This window comes from Elgaria multicarinata, chromosome 16 (assembly GCF_023053635.1).
Source record: "Elgaria multicarinata webbii isolate HBS135686 ecotype San Diego chromosome 16, rElgMul1.1.pri, whole genome shotgun sequence".
NCBI lineage: Eukaryota > Metazoa > Chordata > Lepidosauria > Squamata > Anguidae > Elgaria > Elgaria multicarinata.
Genome location: NC_086186.1, coordinates 13,535,543 through 13,555,667, shown reverse-complemented (window position 1 = coordinate 13,555,667; position 20,125 = coordinate 13,535,543). Strand labels below are relative to the sequence as shown.

The window sequence follows — 20,125 nt, the reverse complement described above, 5'->3', positions numbered from 1 at the left end:
AGTGATGGTCAAGTAATGCTATTGCTTCTTCCTTTGAAGATGCAAAGTGGCCTTCAGAAGGACCCAACACGGATCAACAGGACGTTGAAGAACTGGAAGAAGCCAAAAACCATTTTGGTTTTGTTTTGTTTGTTTAATGTTCACAAAACAGCAATCAGAAAAAATGTAATATAATTAAGAACTCTCTGAGGTGGTTCACACATAATGCTAAGCCATGGGCCGCACTTGCGGGAGTACCATTTCCCCGCCGCTGCAAAACCCCCACAATTTTAGAAGGAAGGAAAGAGGGAGGGAGCACCTTGTTTACAAGTACACTCCCAACAGGCTTCTGCTTTGCACAGCACCTTTTCTTCCAAAATCGCCTGTGCAATTTGCCAGCGCCACAGCAAATTCAGCAGTGGCAGAGGGGACATGAAGTCAGCCAGAAGGCCCAGGCATTGACCATGCCTACACTAAACTATGGCGTACAACCTATGTACACAAGCAAGAGGGACCTTGAGCAAAGGCACAGGTTCGCGTGCTTTTCCTTTCTCCCTTCTCCGGCAGAGAGGAGGGCTTCACTAGGGTTTCGTTTCACTTTCTGCTAGTCATAAGTGCCATGCTGGATCAGACCAAGGGTCCATCTGGGAAGGACCTTGGTCCTCTAAGATGGCTTCAGTCTTGCTCTTAAGTTCCTGTTTGTGTTATTATGTTCTAACTGTTTCGTTTCACAGGCCCGGGCTTCTCTGGGAGGGAGGGAGGGAGGGAGGGAGGGAGGGAGGGAGGGAGCTAGGAGGTTTCGTCAAGGCCATTCTCTGCTGGCATTTCCAACTCCCACCACAGCACCTGGGGGTTATCGGGGATAATTGGGAAACTGACTTGTTTCAGCTGTGGGAGAGAATGTTTAGAAGGGACGGGTCTCACTCCTGTTGGGAGGGGGACGCCAGGAGCCCGAGAAGGGCATCGGTTGGTGGAAATGGGTCATGGGGCCTGCTGACTGGAAAGGGGATAAAAAGGCCAGTCATGAAGAACCTCCATCTTCTTCCAGTGGGCTACACGTGTATCAAGGGGAAGATCTGGTCCAGGCAGAGGGATGCTGCCCAGAGTTAGTTAGGTTTTTTGTGTTTCAAGTGTCCGGATACTTTGGGAGAAAGCTGGGTTGGGATAAGACTGTTCGTTTTATGGGAGTAATTGCTTGCTGCTAATTTTTCCTCGTTTCTCTCCTTCACTCCCCTCCCTCCCTCCTTCCCTATTCTCTCCCCTTCCCCCAGCTTTTACTGCCCGACCAAGGCCTTACGTGGTAGCTTTTAGTTGTGTAAATAAACTTGCTTTTGTCCTTAAAGTGTGTTTGGCTTTATTCTTCAGAAGTTTGGCTCAACCCTGGTGCGGATAGGGTTTGGGAAGCCGGGTGGACCCTGGGCTTCACCATCTAGTCCAGCACTCTGTTCACACAGCAGCCAACCAGCCATCGGCCATGGACCAGCAAGCAGGACATGGTGCAACAGCACCCTACCACCCATGTTCCCCAGCAACTTGTGCACACAGGCGTACTGCCTCGAATACTGGAGATAGCACACAACCATCAGGGCTAGTAGCCGTGGATAGCCTTCACCTCCAGGAATTTGTTCAACCCCCTTTTAAATCCATCATGTCACAGGAATATGATTTTAAAACAAACCCCCATCAGTTTCAAAATAAGTTTACTTCCAACCACGAGTAATGAAACCAGCTCGTTTAATTAACCGGACTTTGTTTTAAACTATGATCAAGCTAGGATTAATGGTAAGTGAAACTAAAGCCTAGCAAACGCCTTCCCCCAGCAGGGCAGGAGGAGGAGGAAACCACGCCAGCCCAAGCCATTGTGCAGGCTCCTTTCCATGCATACATGAAGCGATAAATCAGCCTTCCCTGACATGGTTGTGCCAGATAGTTGGATCTACAATTCCATGCTGGCAGGAGTTGGTCAGAGCAAGCCAAAACGTTTGGAGGGAACCAGGTAAGAAAAGACGGCAATAGACCATGGCTTGGAATAGGACTGCTGTAAACTTACAGCAAAGTCAAATCATTATGGCTGAGATCCAGAGAAGAATGAAGCTTGTGGGTGAGAACGATTTTGTCATCCAACAGCAGCCCCTCGTACCATGCAGGATGCTGCTACGGAGAGGCCCCAGGACTTTTAGGAAGGCATTTCAGCAGGGTTCTTATGCTTCTACAGAAGGGGGAAGCTGGAAGAGCCTGCACATGAGCAGAAGCAACCTTGCACTGTTCTGGATCCAAGCCTTTGCGTTTTAGTGAAGGTCCCAACCGGTTAACAAGACTGTATGAACACATGCACTTTTAAGAATTTGTTTTAAAAAAATGGAGAACCACTCAGGCTCGAGGTCAGCGCAATGTTTACCTCCAAACCTCCCACAAAACTGTACCTTCACAACTGTATTCACAAGCAGAAGCAGCAGTTCATGGTTTTCATGAAGAAATAAAGAAACTGCCAAATAACCTAAAGGAAAGGGGGAAAAACCATTTATGTTGTATATTCTGTACTTAATGTATTCGATTCCTATCTCACGCTATACCAGCTTTCCCCAATCTGGCGCCCTCCAGATATGGCTATGCTGGACGGGGATGATAGGAGTCGTAGTCAAACACATCTAGAGGGCACCAGGTTGGGAAAGGCTGCTCTATCCCATTGCTCAGAACAGCTGACAGCAGTTTCCCGAAACACAAAACACTTCTGCCCCAAAGGAACTCACTAACTGAACGCTGAAAGGGTTTGAGAGATAACAGAACAAAATAATTGAAAATGACATTTTACAGACATAAAAATTAGTGAGTAGACTTGTGGCTATATAGAACCTCTTGGTTCAGATGCAAAAGGCCACAATGCTGCAATCAACAGAAAGGCGAGGCGTGCTGCATTCATGCCCTTCCTGGCGGCATCTATTAGTATTTTTTACATTTATATCCTGCTTTTTTTCCTCCAAGTAACCCAAGGCAGTGTACATAATCCTCCTCCTCTCCATTTTATCCTCACAACAACAACCCTGTGAGGTAGGTTGGGCTGAGAGTCTGTGACTGGCCCAAAGTCACCCAGTGGGTTTCCACGGCTAAGTGGGGACTAGAACCCGGATCTCCCGACTCCCAGTCCAACACCTTAGCCACTACACCATACTGGCATCTAATCGATCACAGTAATACAGAACAGGAAGAATCCAATGGGGTGCTTACACCTCTGCTATTCTCTGGAGCCCCATGGATTCTGTTGCGCAAGCGGTGTGTCAGCAGGACCAGCGATTCAGCACTTCCCAATCGAGAAATGCTCATTTCTCAATTGGAACAGGTTGGTGGAACTCCCTTATGCAAGCTCCGTCTACCTGCCCTGTTCCAGAAAATGAGCGCTTAAGCATCCCTTTGGATGCCACCCAAAGCTTTCCTTCCCAAGATACTCTAACAGTACAAATACAACCAAAACTACATGTGGGCGACGTACCAACTCTTTTCTCAAAAAGATTTCCTTGTTGTGCTAGCTTGATAGCATGGATGTATCCAAAAGAGGCTTCATAGCCCAGCATCTCACAATAGATCAGTCTCACCATGCATTCCTTCATCAATCTCTGAAATACAAGGAATGGACATTATCAATATGAGAAGACAGACAAATAAAGAGACAGAGGATTCTCAAGCGAAAGTTCTGCAAAGGGTTATGCAGGCCTAATGGTTTTGGGGTACAACTCTTAACACATGATTAGCATGCTGTATATAACAAAAAATGGTGTCATTATTTGTGAAAATCTGAATGGGACCTGGTAACTGTAAAGGTAGGACAACCCCTTCTGTGACCTGTCATCACTGGATTTAGCATGGATCAAGACATAAAATGACTCACAACTGTGAGGTAGAAGACGTTATTAAGACTAAAGGAAGGGTAAATATATGGAAAGAATAACTATAGAACAACTAAAAGCATGCATAGCATAAAAACCCAGTAACTGGTAAAACAAGAAAATCCTAACTGTGACTACTTACTCCTAAGCAGGGCCCTGCCATCGCCGCCCCCCGCGATTCTCTCCGCATCCTTTGGCAAAAGACAAGACCAGAAGTTTGGGGCAGGATCCTAGCTATATACTTTTTCTCCTGTTTCCTCTCTGACTCCTCCTTTCGTCGCCAGCTGAAGACCTTTTTATTCTCTCAGTGTTTTAACACTTAATTTTAACTTAAATTTAAATTTTACTGTTTTAACTCTGTATTTTAATTTTATATCAATTTTGCTGCGTGGTTTTTTATCCTGGTTGTGCTTTTTATACTGTATTTTGTATTTGTGCTTTTAACCTGTTGGTTGTTTTATTATGGTTTTAATTTTTGTGAACCGCCCAGACAGCTTCGGCTATTGGGCGGTATAAAAATGTAAAAAATAAATAAATAAATAATAGTGCTGTTTGTTTTTCTCAAGTTCAGAATTTTGTTGTTCTTTTTTGTTCTTTCCCTCCACAAGTCAAGGCACTTTAATGAGTTCCTCCCTTTCTCTTTTGTTATATTTCCAAATCTAAATTTTTTAAAAAAAAGTTTTGGGGGGAGAATGGTTAAATATGACTTACCAGTGTTGTAGTTGGTGCAGAAACTGTTGCTTTTAAATTATTTAATTCCTGTTGAATTAATTTTTCTTCCTCCTGATAAAAGATTTTTTTTAAAAAAAAAATCACTGTACATGCTTATATCATTTTTAGAAAACGTAATATAAAAGGTATCTTGTAACAATAAATCAGCTAAAGGCTGCTGTTGTTTTTAAAACCTGTATCACAATTACACTAAACTCCCATTCAATTGAACGTGCAAGTTTAAAACAAGAGCACAAAACAAGCAAAACAATAACGTTTAAAAAATAACAATCAAAATGTTAGTTAAACTTTTTGAAGTCTTGCAACCTTTGGCTGCAGTTCTATAGACACTTACTGGGAGGAAGTCCTATTGAATTCAATGAGACTTACTTCTGAGTAGATATTGCACTGCAAATCTTTCCCATTGAAATCAGTGCAACTGAAAGATTGCCTAACTTTGGCTGGCTCATGCCCATGCTTTGAGGATTTAAACATTTCAAGCAGGCAATTTTATACTACCATAAAATGCTGAAACAGCATCCTGAAGTCATGCTTACAAATCCATACATTTCATTTCACTTAAAAACCTGCAAGAGATTATCCCTTTTCCGGGAGATACTGTAGCAATTTCATAGGTAATCATGTTTTTTAGGCCCCCAAACCTGAAACACTTCCCTCAGAGCCTTAACACAGTATAACATGCTTTAATTAGTTTTTAACTGTGCATATTTATTGTTTTATACTGTATGTTTTTATCTGTACGCCGCTCTGAGATCTTAATGATATAGGGCGGGATATAAATGTTTTAAATAAATAAATAAAACTAGTAAACGTGTCATACAAAAAACAGAAGCAGCCGTGTTGGCTATAAGAAAAACAATCCATATAGTGTAATACCTTTATTAGTCTAACTCAAAGATCACAAACATTGTGCGAGCTTTCGAAATCTCCATATGTCTTAATCAGGGAAGATATTATAAAAAGTAGGTTTCGATGCCGCAGAGAAATAAGAGGGTGAAAAAGCATGAGTGGGTGTTGCAGTCGAGATGTTGACATTGTCAGATCTACAACTGTCTGCTATTTTCTTGTTTTCATGGGTCGTATGGGGCAATGTAGCTTAAAACCACGAGATCACTGAATGGCCAGAGCCCAATTTGAAGGTCTGCAAACGATCCCCCTCCATACCATTTTAAGGACACAACCCTATGCCTGTTTAGACAGAAAGGTCGTACAAATCCCGGCATGATTACAACCTCCAGCCGGCCTTTTCTCCCGCCCCTCATACTCTGCCCCCCTTGCGTGATGAAGCGATCTGGAGATCTCGAAAGCTTGCACAGTTTCGGTGATTTTTTTTTTTTTTTATAGGGGTTGGCCATTTAAGGCATGACACTCCGAGCCTCCCGCTGCCCCAGCCCGGCGCCCCGTCCTGCCCGTACGTGTTTGGAGGCGAGCGCGGTGATGCTGCGGATCAGGCCGCCGAGGCGCGAAGTGGCCGCGCTCCGGCCGGCTCCCCCTCCTCCTCCTCCTCCTCCTCCGGCGCCGCCTCCTCCGAGGCCAGCCCCGGGCTCGTGCTGCCCCAGCAAGCCGGGCAAGGCGCTCAGCGTCCGCTCCACCACGTCGCTCATGCCCCGGCCGCCTCGCCTTCCCTTTGCTGCGGCATTCCGGAAGAGAAGGCCCGGCGCGGCTCCCGGCCTCCGACGCCGCGCTCACTTCCGGGCTCCCGGGGGAAGCCTCGGCGAGCCAGTGGAGGCCGCGAACCCGCCAGGCCGGCCTCCTTCGAGCGGTGGGGCCTCGGCCTCGAGTTGTGGCAGCGCGCGGGAGAGGAGACGGGAGGGGAGAGGAGGGGAGGGGAGGGCCTTTCTGGGATTAGGAGGCCGCGCGCGCACAGGGAGCCCTGACGCGAGTTCTTGTTATTGTTCATTGAATCCTAGAATAGCAGAGTTGGAAGGGGAAATAGAAGGAGTTAATTATTAAAAAAGAAATTGATCAGAGAGAAAATACAGTGGTAAAAGGGTTAACGAGTGAGAGATACAGAATATTGCTTGGGAAAGGGATAATAGTCAAATAATCAAGTAATTTGTTATGTATTATGATTAGTTTATGTATGTGATGTCATGTTTCCTGTATTTTATTTAGTGTTTAATAAAATTATATTTTAAAAAAAAAGATGCATAAGAGGGGGAGCGAGGGGGTGCTGAATTAGGAGGAGATGGAGGGGGCCCACTGCAGCCAGGCAAAGCAGCTAGGACAGCCAGCCAGCAGATAACGGAGATCACAAGAGGGAGCAACAACTTGCGGAGACAAGGAGGCAGCCCCATTGCAGCACCTGGGAAGCAAGCGGGGAAAACATTGCAGGAGCGAAGCAAACAACGGGAGCTGCGCACCAGGGACAACACTCACACACACACACACACACACACACACACACACGGACAGGGGAGTAGAGACTGGACGGGGAAAGGCAACTAGGGGAGCACAGGGCGAGAGAATCATAGAGTAGCAGAGTTGGAAGGGGCCTACAAGGCCATTGAGTCCAACCCCCTGCTCAATGCAGGACTCCACCCTAAAGCATCCCTGATAGATGCTTGTCCAGCTGCCTCTTGAAGGCCTCTAGTGTGGGAGAGCCCACAACCTCCCTAGGTAACTGATTCCATTGTCGTACTGCTCTAACAGTCAGGAAGTTTTTCCTGATGTCCAGCTGGAATCTGGCTTCCTTTCACTTGAGCCCGTTATTCCGTGTCCTGCACTCTGGGAGGATCAAGAAGAGATCCTGGCTCTCCTCTGTTTGACAACCTTTTAAGTATTTGAAGAGTGCTATCATGTTTCCCCTCAATCTTCTCTTCTCCCGGCTAAACATGCCCAGTTCTTTCAGTCTCTCTTCTTAGGGCTTTGTTTCCAGACCCCTGAAGGTGACTGGAGTTTTTAAAAGAAAATAAAAGAACCACAGTTTAAGCTTGACTGTGCTGTGAATGTGGCTGAAAGCATTTCATGCAAGAGACTGATTCCAGTATGAAGGTCTGTAGATGGAAGTCCAAGGAAAAAGCCATTTTTTTTCTCAAAGGAACGACGGTGGAATTTTGTTAGACACTCCATGTCTAACATGTCTATTGTAGTTTAAGCATAACCCAGAGTTTCATATATGACCTCATGTAATACAATTGCTAATACAATTTCAGTTATGGGTTTTTGTAGGCTAGAAGCTCAATTCAAAGGGTAAGAAGGAAATAGTACTTTTATCATCATCATCTTTATTATAATTATTATTATTTTCATTTCTATATTGTCCAATAGCCGAAGCACAATTTATCATTGTGATAACTATTTTACAAAGATGCTTAGTACAAAGCCTCCTCTTGTCCCCTCCTCTGAAACCATGTGCGTATATATATATTTGATATCTCAATACTCCAAGTCTCTGATGAAGTGAGCTGTAGTCCAGGAAAGCTTATGCCGTAATACAGAACTGGACAGCACATATATACTAGAAGCCAACATTGATTTGTCAGGAACAAATCCTGTCAGACTAATTTGATCTCATTTTTTGATAGGATATCCTCCCTTGTGGACTGTGGGAATGCTGTGGACGTCATATATCTTGACTTCAGCAAAGCTTTGACAAAGTACCACATGACATTCTGATTAACAAACTAGCTAAAAGTGGGCTAGATGGAACAACTATTAGGTGGATCCACAGTTGGCTACAGAATCGGACTCAAAGAGTACTTATCAATGGAGCCTTCTCAAACTGGGGAGAGGCAACAAGTGGGGTACCGCAGGGCTCAGTCCTGGGCCCAGTGCTCTTCAACATTTTTATTAATGATTTGGATGAGGAGGTGCAGGGAACGCTGATCAAATTTGCAGATGACACAAAATTGGGTGGGATAGCTAATACCCTGGAAGACAGAAACAAACTTCAAAGTGATTTTGATAGGCTGGAGTGCTGGGCTGAAAACAACAGAATGGAATTTAATAGGGATAAATGCCAAGTTCTACATTTAGGAAATAGAAACCAAATGCACAGTTACAAGATGGGGGACACTTGGCTCAGCAATACTACAAACGAGAAAGATCTTGGAATTGTTGTAGATCACAAGCTGAATATGAGCCAACAGTGCGATATGGCTGCAAGAAAGGCAAATGCTATTTTGGGCTGCGTTAATAGAAGTATAGCTTCTATTCCAAATCACGTGAGGTACTGGTTCCTCTCTATTCGGCCCTGGTTAGGCCTCATCTAGAGTATTGTGTCCAGTTCTGGGCTCCACAATTCAAGAAGGACGCAGACAAGCTGGAGCGTGTTCAGAAGAGGGCAACCAGGATGATCAGAGGTCTAGAAACAAAGCCCTATGAAGAGAGACTGAAAGAACTTGGCGTGTTTAGCCTGGAGAAGAGAAGATTGAGGGGAGACATGATAGCAGTCTTCAAATACTTAAAAGGTTGTCACACAGAGGAGGGCCAGGATCTCTTCTCGATCCTCCCAGAGTGCAGGACACAGAATAACGGGCTCAAGTTAAAGGAAGCCAGATTCCGGCTGGACATCAGGAAAACCTTCCTAACTGTTAGAGCAGTGCGACGGTGGAATCAGTTACCTAGGGAGGTTGTGGCTCTCCCACACTAGAGGCATTCAAGAGGCAGCTGGACAACCATCTGTCAGGGATGCTTTAGAGTGTATTCCTGCATTGAGCAGGGGGTTGGACTCGATGGCCTTGTAGGCCCCTTCCAACTCTGCTATTCTATGATTCTATGACTAGCTCAGTGGCAAAGCATATACCTTGCATGCAAAATCCCCCACAGCAGACGCAGGTAGGGCTAGGAAAGACCCCCGACTGAAACTCTGGAGGCCGCTGCCGGTCAGTAGGGACAATACTATTGGTTTATTATTCTATTTCATTTGTACCCCACTTTTCTCCCAAAACATTTGGCACTCAAGGCCAGATGGACTAGTGGTCTAACATGGTTTAAGGTATCTGCCTATGTTCCTAATGTGGATGGGTTTTGCTCAGCCAGCTCAGAATGCCACCTTGCAGTAAATGATGGAAGCAATGAAATGTGGGTGTGTTAACCAAGAAAATGCCATTGCTGTAATTCGTTGCAACGAAGTTAGCATAAATGATGAGGTTCTCTTCCGAGATAGCAGGTTAGTGGTGTTTTAGTCTAAGATGCAGGGACATGGCTCATGGGAGAGCCAGTCCAAGGTTCAATCCCCAGCTGCATCTCCAGATAGGGCTGGAAACCCTATCAATGGCCCCTTTCAGACAACACGCTAAACCATGCTGATTAATCACAAAATGGTTAAGGTTTTGTGGTTAAGCAGCATGGTTTAGCATGTTGTCTGAATGAGGCCAGTGTCGAGAATATTGGGCTAGATGGACCCAAGGGTCTGACTCAGGCCTTAGCTAGACCTAAGGTTTATCCCGGGGTCGTCCCAGGGTCATCCCTGCCTGCACCCGGGATATCCTGTGTGTCATTTACATGAACAGGGATGACCCCGGGACGATCCCAGGATAAACCTTAGGTCTAGCTAAGGCCTCAGTCTAAGGCAGCTTCCCAGGTGTCTTGTATTCCTATAAGCCCTGTTGGAATCGATACATGAGCATGGAAATTGGATACCATTGGGCATGGAGAAATGAAAAAGGAGAACCAGAAATATTACGTGTCAGCCATAAATTATTGCTATAGTAAACTGCTAATGCACCACCATTTAAATGTGCTGAATTTCAAAAACGTTTATTAGAACAGGATTTTGAACATGCCACTTCCAGTTCAGAATATCCCCTGTCCAATGGATTTGCGGAAATGTACACTGATGGTGCTATATAAATAATAATAATAATAATAATAATAATAATAACAACAACAACAACAACCAGAGGATTTACATGCTGATCCATATTGGGTCCAGTCACATTATAAAACTACTTCAGTAGAAATAGGATGATAATCCTCAGATGTGGAGATGTGTGATCCCCCCCAGTGATCCTGCATTGTTTGCAGGAACCCTTCCTGCTCCAAACCCACGGATCAGCTGTGTGCTCCACGTGACTTCCCATCTCCAGGGGGCATCCTAAGGGTGCAACTGCTGCTGCCCTCGGCCTGGGCAAACTGGGACAGTGTCATGCCAGTGCTAACACTGACTGTGATGAATGGATTCAGCCGTGATTGTGATGTCACATATGACATAAAGCACCTTCTAATAAGCTAGATAAAAGAGTTGGCCACAAAGTTCTGGAACATTTCTGCTTTTGAGTCAAGACGAAATTGAAGGTTGAGTCAAGACGAAATTGACCAGAGAACATGACTTTCTGTGGAAGGTGATATGTGCCCCAGTATTTGGGTTTTACATCCTAGATGACTGACAAATCTTTGGGACTGCAGAGCTTGCCAAGAGAGGAGGAAGCCCCACGATTATGAGCAAGGCCCTGCTGCTGGATGGAGCAAATGCCACAATCCGGTGTCTTTACAGCCCAGTTGTTTTAACAGGATTTAGATACGCTTGATTGTGTGCTGTGCTCCACCCACAGTGTCTGTCCCCACACAAAAAAGGGGGAGTGTTAACCTCTGTTTAAGATCTGTTTGATAGGTTGTGAAGTTGCGTTGATGCGTCTAAAACACTGAAGTCTAGACTAGTTTGCGTTTTAAGCCTTCCTGCCTTATAATTAATAAGTCCCCCCACCCCTATAGATAGGTTCTATGAAGTTATCAGTCTTCATAGAACCCAGCCGGTAAATAAAATCCTGGCTGGAACAGATTGGTAGAAGTTCAGGCCTAGCTGGTCTACTTGGAGAGAAGCGAAGGGCTTTATGTATGTATGTATTAAAATATTTGTATCCCAGCCTATATTATTGAGATCTCGGTGGCGTACAGATAATATCAATTCAAACAGTATAAAACAATACATAAATTACACAGCTAAACATGTATTAAACCATTAACAAATACCAGTAAAAACCAAATAAAACTGCATGCAGCTTTAGGGAAATTAGCCCTCAAAGGCGTTGATAAAAAGCCACATTTTAACTTGGCACCGAAACGAAGCTAGCGTCTGGACCAGTTGGGCCTCCCAGGGGAGAGCCTTCCATAACTGGGTTGCCACAACAGAGAAGGATTTGCAATAATGACAAGAACCACAAAAGTAAAATTGTATGTAGCGGGATAGTGCCCTCCAAACCTGGCTCCCTCATTACCGGGGAAGTTTATGCTGGTCAGCCCTTGCTAGGCCATCCCTAGCACAAACATGGCTTTAGCCTGATCTTACATCTATTGCACAACTGAACAACGAGGGCTCCATAAATTAGTATTAACACCTTACTGGGTTCGCCTGCCTGCCCTGCAGTCCTGAAGAAGAGTCCCACGAGCCTATTTCGGTTTCTCTTGAAAGCTACGATGACCTTTACTGTCAGTTAACAGCATGGAGGATTTTGGAAACCTCTAATTAATCTTTTAGAAATGTGATCCCTTGCCAAGAAAGGCCCATTTAATGTCTCAGTTTTGTTTCAGCCTCCGCTCATTCTTCAAGAGAGTCAGGCGTAGGAAGAACAGAATTCGTCATCATGAAGAGGAGTGCAGCAGAAGCAGAGACAGCTCCCAGCAAAAAGAAAAGGCTGAGCCTCAGAAGGAGGAGCTGGATGAAAATGGTGAGACTCTTGTGGGGACTGAGAAGAGGTCAAGGAGGCTCCGTGCTTAAAGGGTCATGGGCACAGGGCTCCCAAAGGAAGAGGAAGGGAGCACCCACATGGTTAGGCAGTGGTTCAACAGGAAGGCGGCAGGCAGTTCCTGGCCTGCGGGAGGCCACAGCTAGCCCAAGGGCCCGGGATCCCTCTGTGAGGCAACAAGCAGGAGTCATAATTTCCCCCATTATTTATGTATTGATCTCCTGTGTGCCAATCTAGAGGTTCTCAGAGTGACTTACAATAAGAATGTCAAAAATAACAAACTCAATGAGCAGTAACAACAAAAATTAGAAGACAGCAAGCAGCGTAGCCTATGAAAGCAGAATTAAAATTGTCAGGGGGGAAATAAGGCTTATACCACAACTGCACCTGGGAATTGTCTAGGAGCCGTTGCGGCTGTTTCAAGACTGGCGTTTATGTGTGTTTCATACCCAGTCCCTGTCAGTAATGCAGCTGCAGCATTTGCAGCCAATTGCAGTTCCTGCACCAAAGCAAGATTGGACCTTTGGCTGGGACCCTGCACCGCTCTGTGCTGCTCAGTGGTGCAGGCTGTGCTTGGGAGCAGGCAAAGGAAGTAGAGAGTCTAGCAGAAACGCCCGTGTCTTTTCATTATTGCAGGGTTTCCCCTGGGTTTGGGTCAAATGGATAAAGATGAGAAGTCAATTAGACTGGAATTTTGGATGTCAAGAAGTTATCTCACCACAGCAAACATGCCTCATTTTTTAGCTATTCTACTGTCAACGTGGTCTGTAGCTACCAGAAACTGCCAACACACACACCCCTTTGGTCAAGACTATCACCCCAGAATCAATTGGCCCAGAGGCATTTGGCTCTGTCTTAATAAACACTCTGCCCAAGGGTGGGGTTCAGCCCTTGTCTACTGTGATTTTGAGTTCCCATTTCAATCTCTGCACAGAAGATCCAGTCTCACAGGTACTGATGATGATCACTTGGACTTGTTCTACTGCTTTCAATAGGTCTAAGTTGTAACTTTTTATTCATTTATTCATTCATTCATTCATTCAAGGTGGCAACTATCAAACCTAAAGCCAATACAAACCTACTAGATTTTTTTATTACTAAAGAAGAGTGGTAGAATAAAGCCACATTTGCAGTCATTCAAGAGGTCCCGAAAAAAGAACCATACAAAATCACAGACATGATGCTGTCTTTGTAGCCTGTGTCAGGCTAAGTAGACCTTCAGCTTGTTCTGATTCAGAAAGGCAAATCTTGTGATTATAGAACTTTTATTGATTCACTCATAAAAAAATCCCAAGGTGGCTCAAAGAAACGGCAAAATTGACTATCAGTTTGCAGTCGGGTATTTGCCTTAAGGACTGGTGTCTAGTTAAATATGAGGAAGCAGAGACTAGAAGAAATGCTCAGTTTTCACACTGTGTGTGTGTAAACAGTGGGGTCCCCCCTCCCCCAAGGATCTGTGTTGGGGCCTTTGCTTTTTAACTTGTTCACAAATTATCAGGGGTAAGGGGGTGAGCAAGGGCAGGGCCAAGTCTGCAGATGACACTAAAGGAGAAACTGACCAGGAAACTGACCAGGTCATGGTGGACAAGCTCAATCAAAATGCCAGCCTGATGTGTGCAGCAGCTGTGAAAAAAGGTGGACTCCATGCTAGAGATTATTAGGAGAGGAACTGAAAATAAAACTGGCATTATCATAATGGTGCGAACATGGTCACTATGTCCTGGTCACTGCACCCCAAGAAAAATATTGTAGAGCTGGAGAAAAGTTAAAATATTTGGGGCTGTTTCATTTAGGAAAATGCAGTTGAGGGGGAACATGGTAGTGGGTAAGTTTTACTCTCTCTCTGATAATACTAGAACCCAGCAGGGTCATCCAGTGAAGCCCGATGGTGGGAGATTCTGAACAGACCAAAGGAAGGCCTTCTTCAAACAGCACATGGTTAACCTATGAGATGTCGTGATAGCCACAAATTGGGATGGCTTTAAAAGGGGACTGGACAAATTCATGGAGGAAGAGCTAAGGCTATCTCTACTCATCTTGGTGGCTACAGTATGTACCATTTGCTGACCTAAGTTCTGTTCTTCCTCTTTGGCAGAATCACAGATCTGTTCTTTCAACTTGGGGAATCTCCGAGAAGGAAATGGCCCTTCCCTGGTGCAAGAGTCCACAGACAAACTGTGTGCCTTGGCTGAGACCAAGGTGGCCGGGGTCCTGCGGGCCATCTGCAAGTACCGCCAGAGCATCCACAAGGTAGGGGCCCCCTTGGGCGCGCTTTGGGCCTCTTCCAGCTGGTTCTTTGCCTGTTTGTTTTAATGCTGCTCAAAAGTGAATTGGGGACTAGAGGGCAGACGCATGGCGTCTCCGACCATCTCGCTGTCTATGTTTTCCATTCTCATCCTGACTTTCTCTTGGGCCAGTTCCTATCCCATATCTAGTGGGAAGGTCCCTCAAAAAAGAGGGATGGTCAGCTTCTTCCTTGGCAACTGGGGGGCTGTGTCCATAGGGCTGCTTGGGTGCATGGCGAGGTGCTTGGCGCCACATGATGTCGTGGCCAGCACGCACCCAGCCGGCGGCGTCCACCTTGGAAACCACAGTGTCACTAGCACAGAGTCATTTTACTGTGTTCCTTTTAGCTGAAGCAGCTTCCATGCGCTTGCTGTGCCATGTGCCCCCGCTCGCCTGCATTAAATCCTGGCTGTGCCTCTGTAACCTGACTGTGACATGTTCAAGGGATGCAGGTGCCCCTCCCCTTATCAGTCCTTTTCCTAGCCCATTCCATTGGGAGCCTTCATTGGGCACTTCCTTATGGCTGCCTTACTTCACTTCTCTGATGTTGTGTTACTTCGCTTCGCTTCTCTGATGTTTAGAGTAAATAAGGTAGGAAGTTCTAACTCAGTGACAGTTTGCTAGAATGGGGCGAATTTGGGGTGGAGGGTGCACTCAAGGAGTGGGGCTGCCCCTTCACCCTCATCAGTCCTTTTTCTAGCCCATTCCATGGTTATTTAGATTCTCTGATGCTGTCCTACTATGCTTCTCTGATGCTGTGCATTTCTGGAGGGAGCTTATATGCTTTACTTTGCTGTTACCAGCTGCGCATCTCCAGTTTATAAAAACAGAGCTCTGCCGCCTTAGTTCATTCCCATTCCCATTCCTACAATGTAGCAGGGGGAGCCTGGAGAGGAGTGGGCAATAAGCCTTTCTCAGGGATGACTTTGGTTCTGCCCCACCTCGACCCAGAAGTGTGTTTTTCCAGGCTCTGCAAACCCAGGTTTTCAGGACGACTGGCTCCACCACGTCACACTAATGAAGTAGAGCCGCTTTCATCATACTAGCACATGTCCTGGGCTCAGGGCCTCACTGGAATTCATCGGCCCATGGGAGAATCCCCCTGACACACACCAGGTCATAGAGATCTGCTTGGGATGGTGTCCCTGCTGATCAGAAGAATCAGTCCAACCCCGTTCTGAGGTGTGGGGCCTACCCTTGTGCACTCTTGCCAGAAGGCGTTGGTGTGCCTGAGGTCTTGTGAGGGCAAATGAAAACTTCTCTTTCCGAGGGGCTGTGGCATCCACTGATGGTCCAATGAGCTAGAGAGGGACACCTTGATCCACCCATGAAGGACCGGGGGAGCAGAAGCGTCGAATCAGCCCCTTCCCCTCCTCAGAGCGGGGCATGCCCAGAGTGCTGCCCCGCTGCACTGGGCAAGGGTGTGGGTGCAGCAGAAGCACAAGCCCTCCCGCCACCTGAAGTGAGGAGGCACAACTGTGCACCCCCAGCGGCTGCCCCTGTGGTCACAACCCCCCTGCAGCGGCTGTCCTCCCTCCCTTTGGCTCCATGTAACCCCTCTGAGCGAGCCAAAGCGCCTGCTTCCTGGAGAGCCACGGCAGTCACTCTTGCAGCCAAAGTGGCCCTCCAGAGAGCCCGCCTGCCTGCCTGCCTGCCTGCCCACCCACCTGCCCACTGGCTCACTCCAAGTGGGCTCTTAAAAGGAGCCAGAGGGGGGCAGGTCCCCCAGAGCAGCCACCCACCTTCTGCCTCACTTGGAGGATGCCCTGAGAGAGAAAAGGAGGGTGGGCAGCTGCTGGGGGAGCCTCACCAGCCGCGGTATTGGCCACCATGGGTGAGCAGGGCTGGCGGGGGTCTCTGGACCACCTGCTAGTGCCACCACCTCGCTCCAGTGAAGAGCAGTGGGGACCCCTCCTGGTGGGGAGGGGGAGTGCACCATGTGCTGCTCCTCCCGCTCCGCCGCGTAGGGGATCACCCTGCCTCTTGAGAGGGCTGGCCCTGTTTGGGTGGGATGCGCGCAGGAGAGCGCCTGCGCACCGGCTTAGCACCATCGCTTGCAGCTGGGATGGCTCTGGGTCTGCTCCTCCTCCAGGCCAGCAGAGTAGCTAAACTCAGCGCGAGGAGTTTGCTTGCATGCGGCCAATACGTGCAGCTGTTTGGGGGCGGGGGGCGAATCCATCAAAGCATCAGCTGTTACTCAAGACCATAATAACCCAGCTCCATTCTTTAAGTTCAAAATTCCATATTAGAGTAAAACCTTTTAGACCAGTAAAGGGGTGGGACTCATCCATGGCTTTGCTGTGCCCAGTCCTGCAAGCCCCGAACAAGAAAAGAACCGGATATTACAAGCTAGACATAAGGTGATGCCTTATAGGCCCCTTCCGACTCTACTGTTCCTTGATTCTGTGTGCATCATTAGATTTTGCTTGATTTTAAAAACACAAAACACTCCCCAAATAAATAAAAGCTGTGGGAAGAAGGAGAGCCCAGTTGGAACCATGCTAGGTGGGGCCTTCACAGTTTGACTTCAGCACAGTCCTGATCTGGATCAGAGGGACAGGAGCGCTATTTGCCCTGGGAGGAAACCATCCATAAAAGGAAGCAACAGTGGTGGTATCTCTTAAGTGTTCTTAAGAGTGGGGGCGACTCCAGGCGTAAGACAGGACACAGAGGGAGAAAGGGTAGGGTCTTTTGAGGCAGCAGCAGGAGACCTTTGGACAGCTGAGGGAGAGGCCTTCACAGGCATGCCTGAAAGAGAGACAGTGGGAGAGATGGTGGGGTGGGGGCTAGGCCATGCATGGCCTTGGAGGTCAGGGCAAAGGGTTTGGGCTGGATCCGGCAGCAGACAGGGAGCCTGTGTAGCGATTTAAGGAGAGGCATGTTGGCAAGATCAGTGGCCAATGGACCATGCTGAGACCATGGGGAAAAGACCAGAGGGTTAGGAAACAAGTCCTAGGAGGCAAGGTAGAAAGAACTGGGTATGTTTCGCTTGCAGGGGTGGGTGGGAGGGTGGCAGGACAACACGGTCTTCAAAGATCTGAATGCAGCTGGGACTCTGTTCTCTGATGCTCCGGAGGACAGAACTCGATCTAACAGGTCTAAGTTACAGGAGGGTAGATTTCGGATGAAGATTGCCTGTGTTGAACAGGGGGTTGGACTAGATGGCCACCAAGGCCCCTTTCAACTGTTATGGTTCAGTTATCTGTGATACTATGAGGTTTATGCTCATATTGGGGCTCTTTGGTTTATCCTCTGTGTGCATTGATTTGGAAATTCTTCAAATGTTTGAAAGTTGTATCATGTTGCATTTTAAGGTTTTAATATTTGCATTTTATCATGTGAACCCCCAGAGAGCTTTAGTTATTGGACAGTATAGAAATGTAATATTTTAATAATAATAATAATAATAATAATAATAATAATAATAATAATAATAAGGCTTGTGCTCAGACTGATGTTCTTTTTTGCAGGGTGATTTTAAATGAACCCAGTACTGGGCTTCAGGATTTTGCTGTACCTTCTGTGTGTCTGTGTGTCCCCACCCACAGCACTTCACATAACCCTGTTGTTTCCCTTTTGTGTTCCCTTCCATTCTGTAGATTTCTCCAAAGCATCGCTTGCGCATTAATCAGATCCTGCAAGCTGTAATTAAGTCAGCCAGTAGCATAGACTACAAACTGGCTGACGTCCTCATCAAACTGGCCGCTGAAGATATGCTGAGGACCACGGTAAGAGCCAAGATGACAAAACAGATGCCAAAAGCGGCCCTTCCAAGAAATTCCTGACATGTGTGGGTGATAGCTTTCTCCTACAGAAAGTGGAGGAAGGAACTAGAGGATCGGCAATCCTTGACTTGATATTGACCAATAGGGACGACTTAGTGGATAAAGTGGCAGTTACGGGAACTCTGGGGGAAAGTGACCACGTCATACTTGAATTCTTGATTATGAAGGAGACAAAAGTTGAGTGTAGCCATACACGTACTCTGGATTTTAGCAAAGCTGATTTTAATAAACTCAGAACTATGATAAGTTCTATGATAAGAACTATGATATGTATAATATTGCCAGGATTCGACCATTTTTGTCTGTCTCTTCTGCCAAGACTCTCGTTCACGCACTGGTCATCTCTTGGTTGGACTACTGCAACCTTCTTCTCTCTGGCCTTCCTTCGTCTCACATCAGTCCGCTGGTCTCTGTCCACCACTCTGCCGCTAAGATCATCTTCTTGGCCCGCCGCTCTGACCATGTCACTCCACTTCTGAAATCTCTTCATTGGCTTCCAATTCACTTCAGAATCCAATATAAACTTCTTCTACTGACCTTCAAAGCTCTTCACTGCCTAGCTCCTGCCTATCTCTCCTCTCTCATCTCACACTATCGCCCCGCTCGAGCTCTCCGCTCCTCTGATGCCATGCTTCTCGCCTGCCCAAGGACCTCCACTTCCCTTACTCGGCTTCGTCCTTTTTCTTCTGCTGCCCCTTACGCCTGGAACGCTCTTCCAGAACACTTGAGAACTACAAACTCAATCACTGCTTTTAAGACTCAGCTCAAAACTTTTCTTTTCCCTATAGCCTTCAAATATTGAGTTTGTTCTGACTTTACACAGTTGGTTTTGCCCTACCCTGTGCCTGTTTACACTTCCCTGTGCCTGTTTGCATTCTCCTTCCCTCTTTATTGTTTACTACAACTTATTAGATTGTAAGCCTATGCGGCAGGGTCTTGCTATTTACTGTGTTATCTGTACAGCACCATGTACATTGATGGTGCTATATAAATAAATAATAATAATAATAATAATAAGTAAGGTCCCGTGGCAAGGGAGCCTAATGAGAAAAGGAGTGCAGGATGGGTGGGAGTATTTAAAAAAGCAAATTTTAAAGGCACAGTTACAAACAATTCCAACAAGGAGAAAAGATAGAAGACAACAGAGGAAACCAATGTGGCTCCACAAAAAGCTTAGAGATGACCTGAAAACAAAAAGGGATACATATAGGAAGTGGAAGGAAGGCCAGGCTACAAAAGAAGAGTACAGACAAGTGGCGCAGAAGTGCCGAAATGGCATCAGGAAGGCTAAAGCTCAGAATGAGCTGAGATTAGCGAGGGATGCTAAAAGCAATAAAAAGGCTTTCTTCAGATACGTGAGTAGTAAAAGACAGAGGAAAGAAATGGTGGTTCAACTGCTTAATGAGGATGGCAAATTGATAACAGATGACAAAGAAAAGGCTGAAGTGCTCAATTCCTATTTTGCCTCAGTCTTCTCCCAGAAGCGGGTCTATGACCCCCCTGGAGAAAGTGAAGCAGAAGTTGAGGGGGCAGGATTACAGTTTGAGATTGATAAACAAATGGTCAAAGAACACCTAATTTCCTTGAATGAGTTCAAATCTCCAGGGCCCGATGAACTGCATCCTAGAGTAATGAAAGAGCTAGCGGAAGAACTCTCAGAACCTTTGTCTATTATCTTTGCAAAATCATGGAAGACGGGTGAGGTGCCGGATGACTGGAGGAGGGCTAACGTTGTCCCTATCTTCAAAAAGGGCAAAAAGGAGGCACCTGGGAACTACAGACCAGCCAGTCTGACATCCATCCCTAGGAAAATTCTGGAGCAGTTTATAAAGAA

At 46.4% G+C, this 20,125-nt stretch overlaps 2 protein-coding genes across 2 annotated transcripts in view; one reads left to right on the top strand and one right to left on the bottom strand.

Moving 5' to 3' along the window:
* AP4E1 (adaptor related protein complex 4 subunit epsilon 1) overlaps positions 1–6,238 on the bottom strand; it is a 30,444-nt gene extending 24,206 nt beyond the window's left edge. Inside the window, exons 1-4 of the mRNA XM_063142526.1 lie at positions 6,008–6,238; positions 4,572–4,643; positions 3,467–3,590; positions 2,403–2,476 (exon numbers count right to left, since the gene is read on the bottom strand). Of these exons, the coding sequence (XP_062998596.1) occupies positions 2,403–2,476; positions 3,467–3,590; positions 4,572–4,643; positions 6,008–6,196 (459 nt within the window). The 5' untranslated portion in view covers positions 6,197–6,238. The remainder of the gene's footprint in view (positions 1–2,402; positions 2,477–3,466; positions 3,591–4,571; positions 4,644–6,007) is intronic.
* A 5,807-nt stretch (positions 6,239–12,045) lies between these two features.
* The window catches only part of LOC134409748 (maestro heat-like repeat family member 5), a 61,740-nt gene continuing 53,660 nt past the window's right edge, over positions 12,046–20,125 (top strand). The window contains exons 1-3 of the mRNA XM_063142647.1: positions 12,046–12,202; positions 14,316–14,470; positions 18,106–18,234. Of these exons, the coding sequence (XP_062998717.1) occupies positions 12,046–12,202; positions 14,316–14,470; positions 18,106–18,234 (441 nt within the window). The remainder of the gene's footprint in view (positions 12,203–14,315; positions 14,471–18,105; positions 18,235–20,125) is intronic.